General features: G+C 42.9%; 1 protein-coding gene across 3 annotated transcripts in view; it reads right to left on the reverse strand.

The window, feature by feature from the left end:
* Positions 1 to 21,550, reverse strand: part of NAP1L4 (nucleosome assembly protein 1 like 4) — a 49,234-nt gene that overhangs the window by 22,554 nt on the left and 5,130 nt on the right. For all 3 annotated transcript variants that reach the window (XM_039471009.2, XM_039471010.1, XM_003943299.4), the window contains exons 2-7: positions 14,192 to 14,221; positions 13,268 to 13,326; positions 9,569 to 9,668; positions 5,147 to 5,288; positions 4,515 to 4,601; positions 2,877 to 3,008 (exon numbers count right to left, since the gene is read on the reverse strand). In XM_039471009.2, coding sequence (XP_039326943.1) covers positions 2,877 to 3,008; positions 4,515 to 4,601; positions 5,147 to 5,288; positions 9,569 to 9,668; positions 13,268 to 13,326; positions 14,192 to 14,205 — 534 coding nt within the window. In that variant the 5' untranslated portion in view covers positions 14,206 to 14,221. The remainder of the gene's footprint in view (positions 1 to 2,876; positions 3,009 to 4,514; positions 4,602 to 5,146; positions 5,289 to 9,568; positions 9,669 to 13,267; positions 13,327 to 14,191; positions 14,222 to 21,550) is intronic.

Genomic DNA, 21,550 nt, shown 5'->3' on the forward strand with positions numbered 1-21,550 from the left:
GGAACTTCAAACTCATCCCACTCAAAGGAGCAGTGCCCACTGATGTTCTCCCAAACTTCATGAAATAACCACTCTGTTCTAATTTCCTCAAGTAGCCATGTGCCCTGTGAGCCAAAACTTTCAAGTCCAGGGCAAATACAATGCAATGTCCCACGTCAGCAGACACCCCAGGAACCAAAGGCACAGAAAGCCACTATCTCAAATTTTCACAACTCTACTTGGAGAAATGTATTTCAACAATTCCCAAATTTTGAGAACAAAGGGACTTAGAGTCAATCCGTCTTTGGGATTTAATACTGGACCAAAATGAGCTGGGCACAGTGGCGCACACCTGTATTCCAAGCTGCTCGTGAGGGTCACTCGAGGCCAGGAGAATGAAAAAGCAGTACACTATGACTGTGCCTATGAAAAGCCACGTCAGTGGCTCTAGCGACCTCTAGGCTGGGCACCACAGCAAGACCACATCCCTTAAAAAGGAAAGGGCTTCTCTCAAAAATGGCAGACTTCAAAACGAGACATTAAAAAACAATTGTTAAAAAACTCAAAATAGAACATGCTACCATTACCTGCTATGAGGTTACAAATAACATTTCGTCATTCTCTGCTATTAAATGAGTACTTTATCAACTCCTGCATATCTTTTTAAGCTTTTAAAACAAAAAGCAATTAAGACACTTCAGGGCTGAAATACAGAAGCACCGACACTAACAAAGGTGCTGGGAGAATGAGAAGGGACACCCCATTAAAATGTGGCCAAATGTCCCTCTGTGCTGTCAAAACCCAAGGCAGTGACCCCAACGCCATAACCAACCAGGTTGCCACACGCACAGAAGAGGACACCAAAACCCGTTCAAGTCACCTAACTCCAGCTCCCAAACCCTGTATCGCTGCACCCTCAATCCCAGGTGAGGACACTCCAAGCCTGCAGGGCAAGCATCACGCCAGGACACGTGAGACAGGCAGCCCCACAAAACCAGAATCTGCACTTCTATACCACTCCCCGTGTCCCCAAAGTCTGAGAAGAAATAACCTATAAGCCAATCTTTCCACCTGCTCCCTGCCATGGGGATTTTCAACTCTCAACTCTCAAGGAGTCACATGAGGACTTCCTAAAACCACCTCAAAACTCTCAAAGCTGCTCAGATGAGTGTGCTATCGGGAGACTACAGCTCTGGTACACATGACTTCATTTTTCCAATAAAATTCTGGCTCATGGCATTCTTTTAAAAGTATGGTCTAGTAGTCTTAAATTCTACCTTTTGATAGGAAAAGGAAGCTCAGATCAGGAAAACCAAGGCTGTTCTATTGTAGATGCTTTTTGGTCTGGAAGGAGAGTCAGAAATGCATCATTCTTTCCATATTTTCTTAAGGTTTGGCTTAGGACAAAGGATAAGCATTGAAGAAGGGAGGCAGCAGAAGCAGCAAGGGGATACATTTCTGAAGCCTATTAAAAATGTAGTTGTAAAATCCTGTGCAAATGACAACAGGGCAGTTTGCAAGGGACAGTGGCTATGCTCTGGACGGGAGAAGCACTGCCCACACAAGCAGAGCCTGGAGCTGTCCTGAGCAAGTCTGAATGCAGACGTGCAGTTTCTGGGGACTCTGGAGCAATAAAAACCAACAGCAAGTCAGTCAGTGAGACTTAAGGCAAGACTTGTTTCTGTATTCTAGAAACTTCTATAACAACTCATTTCAGGGAAACCCAAATTTGTTATCTTTTAATTTGTTCACCATTTCACCATAAAAAGTAAAATGTCATGCCAAGACAAAAACAGAAAGGTTGGCTATATACAGATTTTTTGAGACAGGGTTTCACTCTGCAACTCACCAGGTTGGAGTGCAGTGGCGTGATTATGGCTCAGCACAGCCTCGACCTCCTGGGCTCACGTGATCCTCCTGCCTCAGCCTCCCAAGGAGCTGGGACCACAGGTGCACACTACGATGCCCAGCTAACTTCTGTAATTTTTTGCAGAGATGGAATTTCATCATGCTGCCCAGGCTGGTCTCAAACGATCTGCCCACCTCGGCCTCCCAAAGTGCTGGGGCTACAGATATGAGCCACCATGCCTGGCCTTTTCTTTTTTTTTAAAAAAAAAATAGTACTTTTTCAAAAGAGATGTTCAGAAAACATCAGCAACTTGTTCAAAAATTAGAGATGTGTGTATGCGCACCCTTCATCCCTTCAAACTTAATTATCCTACTCTGACGCTGTCCTGCGCACTCACACCATAGTAAGATGGAGGTGGGCTCTCAATCTATTCAGAGGCTTCCCCACAGGCAAGGCAAGAGACCTTTATAGGGAGTAAAAGGTAAGGAACTGATTGGAAAGTTTTGGATGAGACTCAGAGGTGCCTGGCTTTCTAACAAAAGCTGCAAAAGACAGCATGGAAGTGGTATAAACCATTCACTGTGAATAAACCATTCACTATGAGATTAGGACTGGTCACCTGAGGTCCTGGTCAAAGAAAGTACCTTTCAAAAGCTGAGTTTAGTGCTTCAAAAACACCATAGACAAGTAATGTTAGAAGACTACCATGTAGGCTGGATGTGGTGGCTCACACCTGTAATCCCAGCACTTTGGGAGGCCGAGACAGGCAGATCACGAGGTCAGGAGATCGAGACCATCCTGGCCAACGTGGTGAAACCCCATCTCTACTAAATATACAAAAATTAGTTGGGTGGTGGTGCGTGCCTGTAAGCCCAGCTACTAGGGAGGTTGAGGCAGGAGAATCGCTTGAACCAGATAGTCAGAGGTTGCTGTGAGCTGAGATCGCACCACTGCACTCCAGCCTGGGTAACAAGAGCAAAACTCTGTTTCAAAAAAAAAAAGACGACGACTACCAAGTAATTTCTCTGTAACTTAGAAATGTGCTTACCTGGACTAATTCACTTAGCATATCTACATTTCTAAAGATGGTAAACCAGAACTCTGGAATTCCTTTGGGATTTGGCTCTTCAGCTGTTGCTGCTTCTTTTTCTGTTATGACTACTTTATTTTTCACGTCTCCCTAAAAAAAAAAAAAAAAAGATGCAAATAGATCACAAAAATACAAATTTACAAATAACTCAGTGGACTAATGCCGAGTATCACTTCCAAACCCTGTCTTCTCTCTGATCAAAAACCTTTCTTTCAGAGTCTGCATGTCTAAGCCACTCACTGGGCCATGCGACACTTTTCACGTTTCTGAGGGAAAAAAGCATTCAAGATATTGCGTCCACATGGAAATCCATGATATGATCTCACATCAAAGGTGAAAAAACTAAAGAGATGACAGAGTGCCACCAACTCTGGGAAAGGCCACCCAGTGCTAGCTCTGTGAGGTGCCATCTTCAGACAATCATCACCACAAATGCAGATGCAAAGACTGTACCTCAACCTTGGGAGATGCAACACAAATATGCAGAACATCTATCACCGAGTGAAAAAAGTCCAGTGCAGGGATAAAGAAGCTCACTTGGACTAACAATCTGACCTTTGGTTACAATTTGCGGGGCGGGGGGCAGTAAGTTGAAGTAAAATAATAATAATAATAATAATTTGCTGCAGCAGTATCTGCAGCAAGAAAGTACTCTGCAACTAACCCAGTTCTAAGGAAACGGCTATGGCTATTAAATGCCGTTTCACGAACACTATGCAACCATCAGAAAGTGACCAGAAAGGCTACCTGGCAAAGTGCAGGGAAACTGTAACATCAGGCCCCACGGAAAAGGTAGACCAAGGGAAGTAAAACACAACACTAAACGGAACCATGGTAAATTCGGAATGTCTTGCCAAATGGGATTGTTACGATGAAATGATCTTGCAGGCTTTTTAAATCAGCGAAGGCAGATTTCCCTTCAGCTGTAGGAAATTATAGCCATGGCTTCAACTGAGCCAAGTTCTACATATTTTTAAAGGATCAAAAAACACATATGGCCACCAAAATTATCATACACCTCAAAACAAACAAATAAAAACTGCAAAAAATTAGTTATAGGATAAAAGTTACTTGTCTCCCAAACATAAAATCAGGCTGACAAAGTTAACCTGTGTACTGGGAGTTTTCACAGCACTGGAATGGGACCAGTCACTAGAAGAAGGCTGTGAGCAGGTGACTGACAGTCACACCACAACCACCATACTCAACCAATCCACGGGCTGAGCCCCTCTCAGGGCGCGCGCTAGTCCATGCCACTGAGCAGAAAGGTACTCGCCTCCCAAGTCCTCCCATCGTCCAGTGACTGAGCACACAGGAGTATCTCCTCTTGATCTCTGCTTCCTCTGAAGTTTCGACCTCTGTTCGTCTGACCCCTTATTTCGATATGCTCCTGTCCACAGCTAACTGAGGAGGTACTACACCTTCCCCCTGCTAACTGACAGGGCTGTCAGATGCTAGATCCGTATCAGAAAGGAATCTAAACACCCAACCTAATGATACAGCAGCAGCTACTGTGAGAAGCACCAAAGTTTACTAGTAATTAAAAGCACGTACAAATGCTTATTTTCAACAGAATTCATTTTTCTAAAGACTTACAGCCAGTCTCTCCTCCTCTTCACTCTCACTGTGCCATTCCGATTCCGCATCTGTTGGTTCAACATCACCGCTGATAAATTCTCTTCTCTACATAAAAATGAGGCCTTATTAGAATTATGTTATTAGCTTATTTGGAAACTCAAGAGTTAAATGTATAAATAATGTCTACAAAGAGACTTTGAAAACTGGTTATTTTTATAACTATTTTAAGATTCTAAATCTTAGGGTTCAAAGAAAAATATTGCATGTTTCCCTGGGTAACTCTGGATGTTTCACCTAAAGATCTAAAATAAAGATGCTCCCCGACTTCCAATGGTTTGACTAAAGACTTTCAACTTACGATGGTGCAGAAAGCACCACACTTTGGGCACCCACAGAGCCACACTGTGCTCAACTCTCAGTGGAGTGTTCGGTACAGGACACGGGATACTTAGCGCTTTATTATAAAACAGGCTTTGTGGAAGATCAACGTGCTCTGAGCTTGTTTAAGGTAGTCCAGACTAAGCTAAATCCGGGAGGGGAGATGCCTTTCTTCCCTAGATGTTGTCAACATATACTGGGTTTATCAGAATGTAACACCGTCGTAGGTTGGAGACTATCTGTATATTAAACTCATTAACAGAGTCCCCTACCTTGTCAAAGAGAGGCTGGTATAATGCTGCGTACTTTCTTTCCAAGTCATGAACTTCTTCATAGAACTTGGCTTCTATATGAGCACATCTCACCTGAAGTTGTTTCAATGCATTAATTCTTCTTTTTACTGCTTTAGGTAAACTAAAAAAGGGAATAAGAAAGACAACATCTTCATGCCTGCAAAATAAGGAAGCACGCTTTTCCATTCTATTAAAATAAATTCAGGTTAGCAGAACTAACATCCTTACAATGAACGAGACCTCCTAAAAATCATTAAGGATGAACATCTCAATAGGAAAAAAGGGTACAGGAGGAAGCAGAAAAGACAATTCACAAAAGAATAAACACAAATTGTCCAACATGAAGAAAGATTCGATCTCATAAAATATCCAAAATAATGTAAACATTTAAAAACACTCATCTATTTCTTACCAAATTGGCAATTAAAATCAAAACAAAACACCTAGGTTTTATGAGGCTAAGGGCTAAGAAGCCCTCTAACTGACTCATCTTTCTTAAGGGCAGAAATACTGAAAATCTTCTTTGGACCCAGTAATTCTAACTTTAAGAATTTATCCTTCAAGCTGGGTGCAGTGGCTCATGCCTGTGATCCCACCACTTTGGGAGGCCAAGCTGGGAGGATTGCTTGAGGGAAGGACTCCAAGAGCAGCCCAAGCAATAGAGCAAGACCTCTCTCTACAAAAAACTTTTTAGAATAGCCAGGCATGGTGATGTGCACCTGACCTGTAGTCCCAGCTACTCAGGAGGCTGAGGCAGCAGGATCACTTGAGTCTGGGAGGTCAAGGCAGCAGGGAGCTGTGTATGACTGCACTACTGCCCTCCAGCCTGGGCAACAGAGCAAGACCCTATCTTACCAAAAGGAAAAAAAAAATTTATCCTCATCAAGTATTCATGCTGGAGGGTGTCCGTCGATAGATCCGTAAAACTGAAAACTACACGATAGAAGTTCAACAGTATTCAAACACGGCCTATTCATCATCACACTGTCCAGAATACTCAGTGCCACGCGGGAGTCCACTTGTTAACACACTGGAGGAAAAATCCCAGAAACACAGATCACAGATAACACAAGTTTGTCTTTTAGAGTCAGGCCAGCAATGAGTTTGTCTTTCAATCCTGCTGTATGTTTTAAAAAATATTTTAGTTTGTATGTAAAACTTCCATAAATCAAAAGATAAATCCCTGTTTTTAACCCAACAGAACTATGTGTTTAAAATAAAGCCCCTGGTCACAATCATGTGGACTCAAGAACAGATTCCTGGCCTCATCACAGACCCAAATAATCTACCTGGGGCAAGGCCATGGGTCCTGCATCTTGAATATTCATTCACATGATCAGAGTCCTGAAGTCTAAGTGCATGACTTACCCTCCAACAACAAACTGCAGAGAACAATAGGCAACTCTCACACAGGTATCACCGGGCTGGGAGGTGCTAGAACAACTGCCTTGCATCCCAAAGGACCACTCTCCTGGGTGAGACATAGCCACAGCTACCTCAAGCTAAAGATCCTTAATTTAAGCAAAGACTCTCAAATAATGTTTAACATTCTAGAACTACCGCTAGTAGATGAAAACAAGGGAAAAGCATAAAGAACTTAACAAAATTGAAGATTCTCTCTGGCATCTGTACCTCATTTCTGCACTGATCATTCATTTACTGTCACAGGGTCTTAACTCTGTTGCCCAGGCTGCAGTGCAGTGGTACAGTCTCAGCTCACTGCAGCCTCAACTTTCTGGGCTCAAATGATCCTCCCACCTCAGCATCCCGAGTTGAGGGACTACAGGGGCACACAACCAGGCCAGTTCATTTTTCTGCATTTTGTAGAGATGGGGTTTGGCCACATTGCCCAGGCTGGTCTCAAACTCCTGGGCTCAAGCAATCTGCCCGCTTTGGCCTCCCAAAGTGCTAGGATTACAGGTTTTAGCTACCATGTCTGGCTCATTACACAACTTTAAATTGGTTCAATTTTTGAAACTTTCCAATTGAAGTAAAATGACAAAGCACGTTAAACAAACTGGACCCTAGTGTGCCCCCGCAGAACTCCAATCATTCCTATCAACTACGCCCGGGCCCGAGGGCACTTTTCCTGGAATATGGCCAGTACGGAACCACTTCTAGTCCCGCATAAACTAGCTGCCGCCCAAGCAGCTCCTCTCACAGAATGCCACCCCACTAACCCAGTTTTAAAGCGAGAAAACCGGAAACCATTACTCATTCTCAATTCTTGCCACTCCTGCTCAGTATCACTCTATATCATCAATCTAGCCTGCAAAAAAATAACATCAAAACGTCTTACCCACTAAGTAATCCCCTGGAAAACTTCTAAATGGGCAAAGCAAACTCTGACTAACCTGGCCAACATGGCAAAACGCCGTGTCCACTAAAAATACAAAAAAGCACACAGCAAATCACATGGCACACGTACACCTACGTAACAAACCTGAGTTCAGCACATCTACCCCGGAACTTAAGGTAAAATTTAAAAACTAAAAATACAAAAAAGCATACAGCAAATCACCATGGCACACGTACACCTACGTAACAAACCTGAGTTCAGCACATCTACCCCAGAACTTAAAGTAAAATATAAAAAATAAAAATATGGCCGGGTGCAGTGGTTCAAGTGCTGTAATCCTAGCACTTTGGGAGGCCAAGGCAGGTGGATCACGAGGTCAAGAGATCGAGACCATCCTGGTCAACATGGTGAAACCCCGTCTCTCCTAAAAATACAAAAAATTAGCTGGGCATGGTGGCGCGTGCCTGTAATCCCAGCTACTCAGGAGGCTGAGACAGGAGAATTGCCTGAACCCAGGAGGCGGAGGTTGCGGTGAGCCGAGATCGCGCCATTGCACTCCAGCCTGGGTAACAAGAGCGAAACTCCGTCTCAAAAAAAACAAATAAATAAAAATAAAAATACAAAAAAGCTAGGTGGGCATGGTGGCTCACACCTGTAATTCCAGCTGTGGCAGGAGAATCACCTGAACCTAGGAGCGGAAGTTGCAGTGAGCTGAGACAGTGTGCCACTGCACTCCAGCCTGGGTGACAGAGTGAAACTCTGTCTCAAAAAAAATACAAAGTTGGCCGGGCGCGGTGGCTCAAGCTTGTAATCCCAGCACTTTGGGAGGCCGAGGCGGGCAGATCACGAGGTCGACAGATCGAGACCATCCTGGTCAACATGGTGAAACCCCGTCTCTACTAAAAAAAAAAATACAAAAATTAGCTGGGCATGGTGGTGCGTGCCTGTAATCCCAGCTACTCAGGAGGCTGAGGCAGGAGAATTGCCTGAACCCAGGAGGCGGAGGTTGCGGTGAGCCGAGATCGCGCCATTGCACTCCAGCCTGGGTAACAAGAGCGAAACTCCGTCTCAGAAAAAAAACAAAAAAAAAAAAACAAAGTCCCCTTCTTGTCATAATAGCCCTGGCAGTCGTAACTGGGGAAACCAGTATGTAAGGTGGGACCTTTGAGAGACCAAGCCCTGACCCAATTACAGATGGAAGCCCAGTAACAGCTCATGCCTCTCAAAAAAAAAATAAATAAAAATTACCAGGCATGGTGGTACACGCCTATAGTTCCAGCTACTCTGGAGGCTGGGGTAGAAGGATTACCTAAGCTCAGGAGTTCAAGGTTACAATGAGCTATGACATGCCACTGCACTCCAGCCTGGGTTACAGGGTGAGACTCCAACTCAAAAACCAAAATTCCTTCCAGAACTGAGAGAGGGAGGTCCTGATGAGCCATTTGAGGATCACCATCCTTCTCATTTTCATATTGCAATACACCTAGGACATAGGCCTGTTGTGAGAAAGCAAAGGTGTAAGCCAGGTGTGGTGGCTCACCCGTTATCCCAGCATTTTGGGAGGTGGAGGCAGAAGAACCAATTGAGCCCAAGAGTTCAAAACCAAAACCAGCCTAGGCAATATAGCAAGACCCCACTTTTTTTTTTTTTTTTTTTTTTTTTTAAGACAGTCTCGCTGTCACCCAGGCTGAGGGGTAGTGAAAACTCAGAGGCGTGCGACACTATGCCCAGCTAATTTTTTTTTAAGGTGTTAGTGTCGCAGGCTCATGTGGGTAAGCCAGGAAGGAGCAGTCCTTTGAGTTAACTTAGAAGCCACCAGCTGTCCTCCCCACCTTGGATGATCCATGAAGTCCTCCAGGCCTCCACAAGATGGCACTGTGCACTTCCTATCAGACAACTGACGAGACACTACTCATCCGCCAGGCAAACTCTGCGCCTAAGCACAGGGTACAGGGTCACTCCTCTCTTACCAGTGCCTGTCTCTCAGAGACAACAAATGAAAAACACATTTATTCCTGTTCTGAGTAACTGAAAAACGGGTTTTCCTTTGTCCTCCTTTTGTTTCTTCAGATTGCATGAGACCCTATTCACAGCATACTTACGTCTCAATGTAGCTGGAAGGGGTGTGAGGGACATTGTCAAGTCGCTCCTGTAAAGCTGCCAAAACTCGAGGATTCTGCATCACCTGATCTGTGAGCTTCTCTATGAAGAGTTAAAACCAAACACATTTAAAATATGCCCACCACACACAATAGCCAAGAGTCAAAAATTAGTAACATCACCTACTTAGCTTTGCCTAGATTTACATCTAATTTCTAAATACATATACCAGTGACTTCTTAAACATGTTTTGAAAACAATTAAAATTTATTTTAAAAGGAATTTAACAGGTTAATCACCTGATGGGTCGTTACAAATCTACTGAACAAATACCTACAGTCCTGGCTCTCACCAGGACTGTGGCTGTTTAGCTCCAGGCTTAAACAACTGAGGACATCATTAATAATTAAGTTCACGTGGTCTACCCACGTGTCCCACTGTGGTGTCCAGAAGCCAAGAACAGAGATGAGATCAGTAACTCAAGGCAGAAGAGCACCCACTAGCACCCTCGCTCACTGTGCTGCCATGGACTTCAGTCTAGGAGAGCCCAGTGCTCACCAGCCCCTGATGGCACTGTTCTTTGCATGTGCTGCTCACCTCTGCCTTCAATGTTCTTCTGCCCAAACCCACCTCAGTCCAGGAAGCACTTCCGACCATTCCACCCACTTACGGCTAACCCAGGTGTGTAGTGAGCTCACAGTCCTGAGGAGTTTGTATTCAGAAGCCCATTTCCCAATAAACCAATGAATGAGACCCTGTGAGGGTAGTGACTGTCCCTTTACTCAGTTGTGACTAAGGAGTGGCAGACATCTGGCTTGTGATACAGACTCTTTAACAATTTCCCTCCTAATGACACAATACAGAAACCCAAACTCATCGCCCTTGCCTTACTCAGGGCCAGTACATACTCAACTATTCTCCCATGATGTGGTAAGTCAAACACACCAAGTAGGCACTCAAAATTTTTTTTTTTTTTTTTTTGGAGACAGAGTCTCACTCTGCTGCCAGGCTCCAGGCTGGAGTACAGTGGCACAATCTTGGCTCACTGCAACCTCTGCCTCCAGGGTTCAAGCAATTCTCCTGCCTCAGCCTCCTGAGGAGCTGGGACTACAGGTGTGCACCACCACCCCCAGCTAATTTTTGTATTTTCAGTAGAGACAGGGTTTCACCACGTTGGCCAGGATGATCTCAATCTCTTGACCTCATGATCTGCCTGCCTCGGCCTCCCAAAGTGCTGGAATTACAGGCTTGAGCCACTGCGCCTGGCCTAGGCACTCAATTTTAAACATTTATAATAGAACTGCAAACACAACCACTCACATGAGGCACATGAAGTGTATTTAATGTACATAATTTGTATATATAAAACTGTGTACACATGTATAGTATGTAAATACTCATGCATACACAAACACACATCTCCTCTAGCTCTGTCCACTGAAAGGGCCTACAAACAATGACATCTAGTATCTGTGTTTTGGTTTCAACAGGTTGGTGCAAAAGTAATTGAAGTTTTTGCCATTAAATGTAATGGCAAAAGCCGCAATTACTTTTGCACCAACCAAGTAAGTATCTTCCTCCATTAGAAGGATCAAAGTCTTTTGAATCAACAGTGGATTTTCAGGTCTAGGGCAAGGAAAATACAAGATAAAATGGAACATCACACTACAAAGCTAGAAGTACTCAAGAACCAAAGAGTTGAAAGAACCTAGAGGCAGTAGCCACACCTATAATCCCAGCTCTTTGGGAGGTCAAGGTGGGCAGATCTGAGGTCAGGAGTCTGAGACCAGCCTGGCCAAAATGGTGAAAACCTGTATCTACTAACAATACAAAAATCAGTCGGGCATGGTGGCATGTGCCTGTAATCCCAGCTACTGGGGAGGCTGAGGGAGAATGGCTTGAACCTGGGAGGCGGAGGCTGCAATGAGCTAAGACTGCATCAATGCACTCGAGCCTGTGCTACAGAGCAAGACTCTGTCTTAAAAAAAAAAAAAAGGGGGGGGGTGGGGGGACCCAGAATCCAGCCTGAAGGGATCCCCACTGGCCAAATGGGACAATTTGCACACCAAGAAGAAAAACGATGGCAACTGACAACACACTGAATAAAAACAGTAATTCAGCCAGGCTTAGTGGCTCACGCCTGTAATCCAGCACTTTGGGAGGCCAAGGCAGGTGGATCATCTGAGGTCAGGAGTTCGAGAACAGCCTGGCCAACATGGTAAAACCCCATCTCTAATAAAAATACAAAAATTAGCTGGGCTTGGTGGTGGGCACCTGTAATCCCAGCTACTCAGGAGGCTGAGGCAGGAAAATCCCTTGAATCTAGGAGGTGGAGGTTGCAGTGAGCCAAGATCGTGCCATTGCACTCCAGCCTGGGCGACAAGAGTGAAACTCCATCTCAAAAAACAAAACAAAACAAAAAAACCAGTAATTCATGAGTCTATAGTGACACTAAAATAAGGAAGGGGTAAGTTCTTCTTTAACGGAACGTGTGGAAGAATTGGCAGAATTAGAAAAACATCCCTTTGCAACCACCAACGTTATCAGGCAAGATCATCAATGGGTGCTAAAATCACTGTGTGAAAGTTTGCTGAAGGAGAAGAAGATATCTATACGTGCCTGACAGACTGCTTGCAAGGTCAAAGGACTTTGATAGCAGAGAAGTTTGGCAAGCACTGTCTTAATCATTAAGTCATCAATCTCAGTGTCCCCAGACAGGTGTTGAACCAACATCATGTGCCTCCCGAAGCAATGACCACTGCATCACGTCACCTGTGTGCCCTTCTTGCCAAATGTTTACCCTGAATCTCATCAGGAAGAAATGACTAGGCAAATCCAGACTGTGGGCATTTTATAAGACAACAGTGGCTCACACCACTCTGATGTGTCAACGTATTAAAAGATGCAAAAGGTAGGGAGGTGACTCTAGAACAAAGGAGCTAGAACAAAACAAAATACGTAATCCTTGAGTAGGTGCTAGATTTGGGTGTGGGATAAAAATTGCTGAGAAAAGCCAGGAAATAGGAACATGACTGCATGTTAGATGACAGTATTGTTCCAACATTAAGTTTCTCGGTAACAGCATTGTAGAAAAGTTTTAGGAAAAAAGAAAGCCACCACTTGTTTTCAAACAGTTTGGAGGGAGTGGGGAATAGATATATAGGGTTTTTTTTAATGGGGGAAAGATATTACATCTGTGAATTTATGAACAAAATGACATTCCTAGGATCTGCTTCCAAACAACCAAAGGAAGGAAAGTTAAAGGTGTAAGATAGAAAAACAAATGGCCAGGTGCAGTGGTCTGTGCCTGCAGTCCCAACTATTTGGAAGGCTGAAGCAGGAAAATCGCTTGAACCCAGGAGTTCAAAACCAGCCTAGGCAACACAGCAAGGCTCCATCTCAAAAAATAAAAGACTGGCCATTTGTTGATCAATACTAAAGCTGAGTAATGGTAGGCAAAGGAAGGTACACTATACTTTCGCTTTCCTATTGTCGAGTCTGAATTCCTATAATAAATAAATAATAAATACATCTTTTATTAATGAGAAACTGAGTTTTCATTTTAATTAATCTAACTTTCCTAAAAATCACTGAAGTACAGTAATCCCTTACTTGCATTAATAAATGGTTCCAGAAAGAAGATTCCCCATCCTGGAATCTTCTCTCCAACTGCTAATGTTTTTCATGTGCAGTGAACTGACCTGTATTACTTGCGTTTTTAGCAGCTTCCACGGAATCTGAAGGAACCCCATCTGAAAAACTAAAACAACAATATGTTTTAAGAGTATTACTATAATGAAAGTTCCAAAGACATAGCACAAATGGACAAGTTTCTTATTCAATATATTAAGAGGTATCTGTACAGTGATGTCAGATTTGGGCAGAAGACCACTACTACTGTGTCTATGCTACCTAAGAGACTGTACTCTGTTATGAAAACATTCTACTACTTAACACCCCCTCTTCTCCCAAACATACAGCCCTAAAAAGTTATTTCCAACGTTAGCCAAAGCTTCTTAGACAACTTTCATTTCTACGGCTTCTTTCCTCAAAACACTGCTTCCAGCCCTCAAACCAAACCGATCAACCAACAAGCATGTTGCTGTTTGGTCAGCTGCTCATGTGATCAGAGCAAGGCAGTCTTATCAAGTTAAGACAGTGCCCAAAGTGGTTTTATAAAATTAGCCATGGAAAGTATACAATTAGCCATCAAACAGTTTTTAAAAATGCCTGGACACACTTCCCTCATAAAAAAATAAACATCAAATAACATACACAACTAAAAGTGATCCTCGATCCACAAAACAAAATCTTCCACTAGATCACTGACAACTACAGACACTTAGGATAGTGTCAAGTTATTTACCTGACTTCAGCCCAGGACTGTTACAATGCAGGGAGAGCACAATGGCTGCTTTCCATAAAGGATCTCTAAGTGTCAACCTGAGGCACTGTTTATATCTGAAGTAATTTCCTCATGTGCTCTAGTACACACACAAGAATGAGCCAGCAGCTAGACCCTGAAGTGCACTTAACTTTGATTCTAATGTTTATTGAAACATGGCTTAGCTGTTGCTCACCAACTGAATTTTAAACTTCAATAAACAAAGTCCACTTTGGCTTACCTGTTATCTGCCATCTGAATGTTTTTATCCCTATAAATGAAAAAGAGTTGTAATCATTATATTCATAAACAAAAATATTTGTCCAATATACTTTTAAAACAATAGTTGCCTATGGGATGGAGTCCACTAGAAGGGGCAGGAGGGAACTTTCCAGAGTATTGAAAATGTTCTAGACCTTGACTGAGGTTACCTGGATATATGCATTTGTTAAAATTCATTAAACTACACACTTTAGATCTGTGCATTTCATCACACACAAACTTGACTCATAACAATTTCTCACCTGGGCGCAGTGGCTCATGCCTGTAATCCCAGCACTTTGGGAGGCTGAGGTAGGTGGATCACTTGAGGTCAGGAGTTCGAGACTGGCCTGACCAATATGGTGAAACCCCACTGCTACTAAAAATCCAAAATTAGCCGAGCAGAGTGGTAGACACCTGTAATCCCAGGTACTTGGGAGGCTGAACCCAGGAGGTAGAGATTACAGTGAGCTGAGATCGCACCACTGCACTCCAGCCTGGGCGACAAGAGTAAAAGTCCATCTAAAAAAAATCTCTTATCGGCACTAAAATAACCATACTTCAGAATAACATCAATTCTAATTTACTTTATCTTTTATGACACAATTTGGCAACACAAACATATATTAATGCTAGCTCAATTATTTTAGAGTAATTCAAAGCATTTACTAGTGTTCACACTTTCAAATTAACTTACGGGGTTATTTTCTAATTACATTTGTTTATTCCGTATCTTCCATTACTTCTACATTAAGGATGTACTGCTTGTGTAAAAACCTTGCGTAATGTACTCAGTATTATCCCACTTTTAATGATGATTTCTATACTGATAGAACTAGATGACATTATAACTGAACATAAAGGGTGGGTTCTAGGGAACTTCTTAAACAGAAGAAGTTGATATCAATAAAATTTACATTTTTTTTTAGACAGGGTCTCACTGTTGCCAAGGCTGGAGTGTGGTGATGCAATCCTGGCTCACTGCAGCCTCTGAGCTAAAGCAATCCTCCCACCTCAGCCTTCTGGGTAGGTGAGGCAACAGGCATGTGCCACCAGGCTCAGCTAATTTTATTTTTTGTAGAGACAGGGTCTGACTAAGTTGCCCAAGCTGGTCTCAAACTCCTGGCCTCAAGAGATCCTCCCCATCTCAGCCTCCCCAAGTGTTGGGATTACAGGTGTGAGTCAACATGCCTGGCATATACAATTTCAAAATCTAATCTAAATGTATTTAAAGTATTTTCAGCTAAAGACATCGCTTAAAAATGTCCTTAAATGTAAAGTAAAACAGGTGTGGTTATGAAGTTCCTTCAACTCAGATGTAGTAAATACACCTGAGAGCCTCGCTAAAGGGTTGTTCCAGCTGAAAACTGGTCAATGTTCATTCTTCGGTATCTCAGCAAATCCCAAACCTCTGAATCACACAGCTTTAGGTAAAACCAACCAACCACAACAAAACCCTCTACATTTAAGAAAAAGCTATAATTATGATCTACAACTGTTCTGTATTTAACACAACTACTTTTTTAAAATTAAGTTTTTACTGTTTCAAAATAAAATGTGCTATTTTTAAAATTCAAAATACAAGTATTAACATTGTTTTTTTCAAAAAACTAAATTATTTGTTTTAATGAAGCAGATGAAAACCAAAAAGGACAAAAAATGCATCAGGCACAGTGGTTCACACCTATAATCCCAGCACTTTGGAAGGCAGACCACCTAAACTCAGGAGTTTGAGACCAGCCTGGGCAACACAGGGAAACCCCATTTCTACAAAAAATATACAAAATTAGCCAGGCATGGTGATGCGAAACTGTAGTCCCAGCTACTCAGGAGGCTGAGGCAAGAGAATCGCCTGAGCACAGGAGGCAGAGGTTGCAGTGCGTCAGAACAACGCCACTGCACTCCTGCCTAGAAGACAGAGCCAAACTGTCTCAACACAAAACAAGGGGAAAAAAAAATGCGACAGGACGTGGTGGTTGATGCCTCTGGTCCCAGCTACTTGAGAGGCTGAGGCAGGAGCATCACTTGAGCCCAGGAACTGGGAGGACTAGAGGCTACAGTGAGCTACGATTGTGCCACTGCACTCCAGCCTGGACAACAGAGCAAGACCCTGGCTTTAAAAAAAAAAAAAGTGTGGTGGGGGGGGCAGCAAACAAATCCTACAATGGCTGGCTATGCTCACCATCACAACCACAGCAGCAACCCAAACCCAGCCCTAGTCAGTGAAGATGGAAAAACCCTTCAATGGAGGCCAGGCTCCAGGGCTCACACGTGTAATCCCAGCATTTTGGGAGGCCAAGGCAGGCGGATCACCTGAGGTCGAGAGTTTGAGATCAGCCTGACCAACATGGAGAAACCCCGTCTCTACTAATACAAAATTCAAGTGTGGTACACATGCCTGTAATCTCAGCTACTCGGGAGGCTGAGGCAGGAGAATCACTTGAACCTGGGAGGTGGAGGGTGCAGTGAGCCCAGATCATGCCACTGCACTCCAGCCTGGGCAACAAGAGCAAAACTGTCTCAAAAAATTAAAAAAAAAAAAAGGTTCTGTCACCTTCTACAAAATACACATTCCTACCAATTGAGGCCCTGTCTACCTCCCCACACTGATTCCCACTCAGGCTCCTCTGCCATGTTTGCTGCACAGCATTCCTGAGGTTAGAGTTACCTTCTCTTATATTACAAATGCAAGGTGTGAGGCAGTCAGACTTCTAAGTAATTGTTTAAGGACAACATTCTAAGAGCTAAAACACCATCTACCAGTTGATAATAGCGAGGTGGATTTTTTCTATTATATGCTCTGATAATGTCTCTATGAACATCTCAGCTTACATGGCTTCCAACACCCAGTTAGCCTTAATTCATAGGCCAACTGCATGACCGATACAGTAGCATTTCTGGGTCAAAATGCATGAATGGATTCTGATACATAAAAACTAGTTACACAACTACATCAACTGTTATTTGGCTACTTAATTGAAGCCCTCCACTGCCTCACAAACATATCTAACAGCACCTTTGTTATACCACACACACACTAATTGCTGAAAGGAGTCCACTGACCTGGAAGCATCTATCACTGTCAGTTTAATGGACAGACTCTTGTTTTCGCCACCCAATAAATAATACCTCATAAAGCCACACACTTCATCTCCAACACCGCCTGTACTAGCAAGGGACCTACATGTCAAGCACTTCACACATTTTATACCAACATCAACTCCACTAGGGAGGGACTATCCTCCGTTTATATGAAAACAAGCTGAGGCTTGGAAAGGTGAGGTGCCTAATCCAAGATTACATGACGAGTAAAACATGCATTTGTGTTTCAAATGGGACTCCTGACCTTTACCTAGTACCCCCACCACTTCACTTCCGGCTGTTTCTACCTGCTCATTAAAGATTGTGTTGCTGCTAGGCCAGGCGCGGTGGCTCACACTTACAATCCCAGCAATTTAGGAGGCTGAGGCAGGCAGATCACCTGAGATCAAAAGTTTGAGTCCAGCCTTGCCAACACGGTGAAACCCCAACTCTACTAAAAATACAAAAATTAGCCAGGCATAGTAGCACACGCCTGTAATCTCAGTTGGAGAGGCTGAGGCAGGAGAATTTCCTGAACCCAGGAGGAGGGGTTTGCAGTGAGCCGAGTCTGCAATCCAGCCCGTGCAACACAGCAAGATTCCATCTCAAAAAAAAAAGATTGTTGCTGCTATTGGAACAGGTGACAAGCAACAGCTTAGGGTTGAAATCCTGCTGTTTAGCAACATCTCCAAGAAATCCATTTTGTCTGGAAATGGAGTATAAAAATACTCTCTTTTGATTCTGTTCACTATGCAGTCCCAGAGATCTTAACAGTTCCTGGCACGGTATCGGTTGAATGCTTAAACAACCTATTTTATGACACGGGCCGTCCCATGGAATGGTACCTGTTTCAACTTTTACAGAGTCCACTGATACAATGATTCATTCAATTTCCGTGAAGGCATGTGCTTTTTATGGGAGACACAGTCCCATTCTGCTCCCCAGGCTGGAGTGCAGTGGTTAATCATAGCTCACTGCAGTCTCAAACTCCTGGCTTCAAGTGACCCTCCCACCTCAGCCTCTCAAGAAGCTGGAACAACAGGCATGTGTCACCAAACCTGGCTAATTTTTATTTCTTGTAGAGAGACAGGTTCTTGCTGTGCTGCCCAGGCTGGTCTTCAGCTCCTGTTGTTAAATGATCCTCCCACCTTGGCCTCTCAAAATGCTGGGATTACAGGAAAGAGACACCATGTCCAGCTCAGCATGTGCTGTTTAATGCTACTTGTGGTGACACGATGACAAGGCAGTTAAATGAAACCCAACACAATATTCTTTTTCAATTTTAAAAAGTACTAAATCAAGGATAGAAAAACAAAATAACCAATTTACACAATAAAAAAGAAGATAATTTTGACTAAAGAACAAACCAACCCAGAACTCAATGCCTAGAACAGGCACACACACACACTGAAGAGCCTGATTTCAAATCCTACCCCTATCATTTCCCAGCTGCATAACCTTCTTCTGTACCTCAGTTTCATCATCCACAAACCAGAAGACAGTGGCTACCTCAGAAGCTGTTAATGAAGACAAATTGCCTAGTACGTAACAGCAGGCCAGGTCTCTTTGCACTTTTCTGTCATTCATATAGACTATGTCTATTCCCTGATATGAAACCAACAAACGGAGTTACTTTAAACACTGCACCCTTTATATAGGTTGAGGATCTCTTATCTGAAATGCTTGGGACCACAGGTGTTTCGGATTTTGGAATATCTGTATAAACATGATCAGGCATCCTGGGGATGGGAACCGTGTCTAAACATGAAATTCATTCCTGTTTCCTACCCATCTTATTCACACAGACTAAGGGTAATTTTATATAATATTTTAAATAATTTTGTGCATGAAACAAAGTTTTAACTGTGACCCGTCTCATGAAGTCAGGTGTGAAATTATCCACTTGTAACATTAACTCAACACTAACAAAGTTTCAGAATTTGGAGGATTTCGATTTTTGATTTTGGGATCAGGAACGCTCCCTGTCTGCATGACGAAAGACAGTGTAGAGTGGTGACGTTATAAACAAGCTAGAGTTCAGTCAGTCAAGCTTCAGCATCACGAATTATTTTTGTTGAGCAATCTCTATCACTGCTAAAACGGAAAGTTATAAGGAACTATCAAATTGACAGGTTTGAGGAAAATAAATACCATTTGTTTTAAATGTTGATATGTTCAGTTTAAGGTTAGTTTGATAAAACCACAGTCTAAAGACTCATACGGAAGGTTCTCTCACTTTTAAAAGGCAAATCAAGAGATCTGTACAACTGAGTTAACAACAACGTATCACACAATTGAAAAATTCCTGAGAGATTTTTGAGTGTTCCTGTCAGAATCAGTATACCACCTAATGTGAACTTGACTTAGCCATTCTGCAATGTGTAGTACTTCAAAACACCACATTATATATCACACATATGATTTTTGTGTTAATTAAAAAATAAATAATTAAAAATAAATAAAAGGCAATCAAGTTAAATTATGACAGGGATACCAGGCAAAAGAGTGTTGTCTGAAGTTCAGGTTCCCTCTCAAAGTCAAACACTTCAACTATGTCTACAATTCTAAATTCGAATGGGCAAGAAAATCTTCACCGAGTTAATAGGGTTGGAAAAAAAAACAAATTCCCATGATTACATAAATAAATGTTCTGCATTTACTTATATAAGACACTGTAGCAATACTATTTATGGATTAACTTCCTTTTACCCCAAACAACACAACTATTTTCATATGAAAATTTTTTAAATTTTTCTAACAAAATATAGCCTTAAATTCCTAATTTTGAACTGAAAAAATCTACTCTATAGCTACAGTAACTATGAAATTGGCCCATGGCCAGACACGGTGGCTCATGCCTGTAATCTCAGCACTTAGGAAGGCCAAGGTGGGCAGATCACATGAGGTCAGGAGTTCAAGACAGTCTAGCCAACATGGTGAAACCCCATCTCCACTAACACACAAAAAGTAGCTGGGCATAGTGGCACACGCCTGTAGTCCCAGCTACTAAGGAGACTGAGGCAGGATAATCGCTTGAACCTGAGGGGCGGAGGTTGTAGTGAGCCAAGATTGCTCAACTGCACTCTAGCCTGGGCAACGGAGTGAGACCCTGTCTCAAATCCACCCCCACCCCACCCCCCATACCCCCAAACCCAACCCAACCCAACCAAACGAAAAGAAACAGAAGTGGCCCATGTTTGAGAGATAAAGCTAGAGAGTGTGGTCATACTTCCCAAAACTTTTATATATTTACTGCCTTAATAAATTCAAAGGTCCTCAATGTCTTTATAAGAGGTAACTGAAGGATTAAAATTAATTCAAATGTAATTAATATTTCGACAAGACTCATTGTAATTTCCTTACATCCTATAAATCCTACAAAATTAGGTAAGGTAGTAAGATAAAGAATTTCTGAAGCACAATTGCTTGACCCACATTAAGTCTGAGGAATGGCAATCAACATTCTCAACCCAAGAGGGAGTCGGATCAGTCATTGGGCACAGGTTCAAATCCTCCACGAGTACTGAATGTTTTAGATCAGGACATCAGAAGGAGCAATGGAATGATCTATTCTCACAAAGAATCCAGATACCCCTGCAGGACACCCCAACATCCCCACCCACAAAACCTGGCAAATATACGAAGCCCTCAGACCTTCCAGATTTCATTTCTATTGCCCTGGCTGGTAGACTCCTGGCTGAATCTATCATTACCACTGTCCAGGATCAGAAGCTAATCATGTTGTTAAACTTTCCATGATAATGTTTTCATATATTTTTTTTTTTTTTTGCTTTTGCTTTTTGAGGCGGAGTCTCGCTCTGCTGCCCAGGCTGGAGTGCAGTGTGACACGATCTCAGCTCACTGCAACCTCTGTCTCTCAAGTTCAAGCCATTCTCCTTCCTGCCTCAGCCTCCCAAGCAGCTGGGACCACAGGCATGCACCACCAAGCCCAGCTCATTTTCGCATTTTTAATGGAGATGGGGTTTCACCTTGTTGGCCATGAGGGTCTCAAACTCCTGACCTCAGGTGATCCACCTGCCTCGGCCTCTCAAAGTGCTGGGATTACAGGCATGAGTCACTGCACCTGACCTATTCATTGCTTTAAAACATTATCAAAAGCCGGGCATGGTGGCTAATGCCTATAATACTAGCAGTTTGGGAAGTCGAGGTAGGCAGATCACCTGAGATCAGGTGTTCGAGACCAGCTGACTAATATGGTAAAACGCTGTCTCTACAAAAAAATACAAAAATTAGCAGG

Source organism: Saimiri boliviensis, chromosome 6 (assembly GCF_048565385.1).
Source record: "Saimiri boliviensis isolate mSaiBol1 chromosome 6, mSaiBol1.pri, whole genome shotgun sequence".
In the NCBI taxonomy this organism is placed as follows: domain Eukaryota; kingdom Metazoa; phylum Chordata; class Mammalia; order Primates; family Cebidae; genus Saimiri; species Saimiri boliviensis.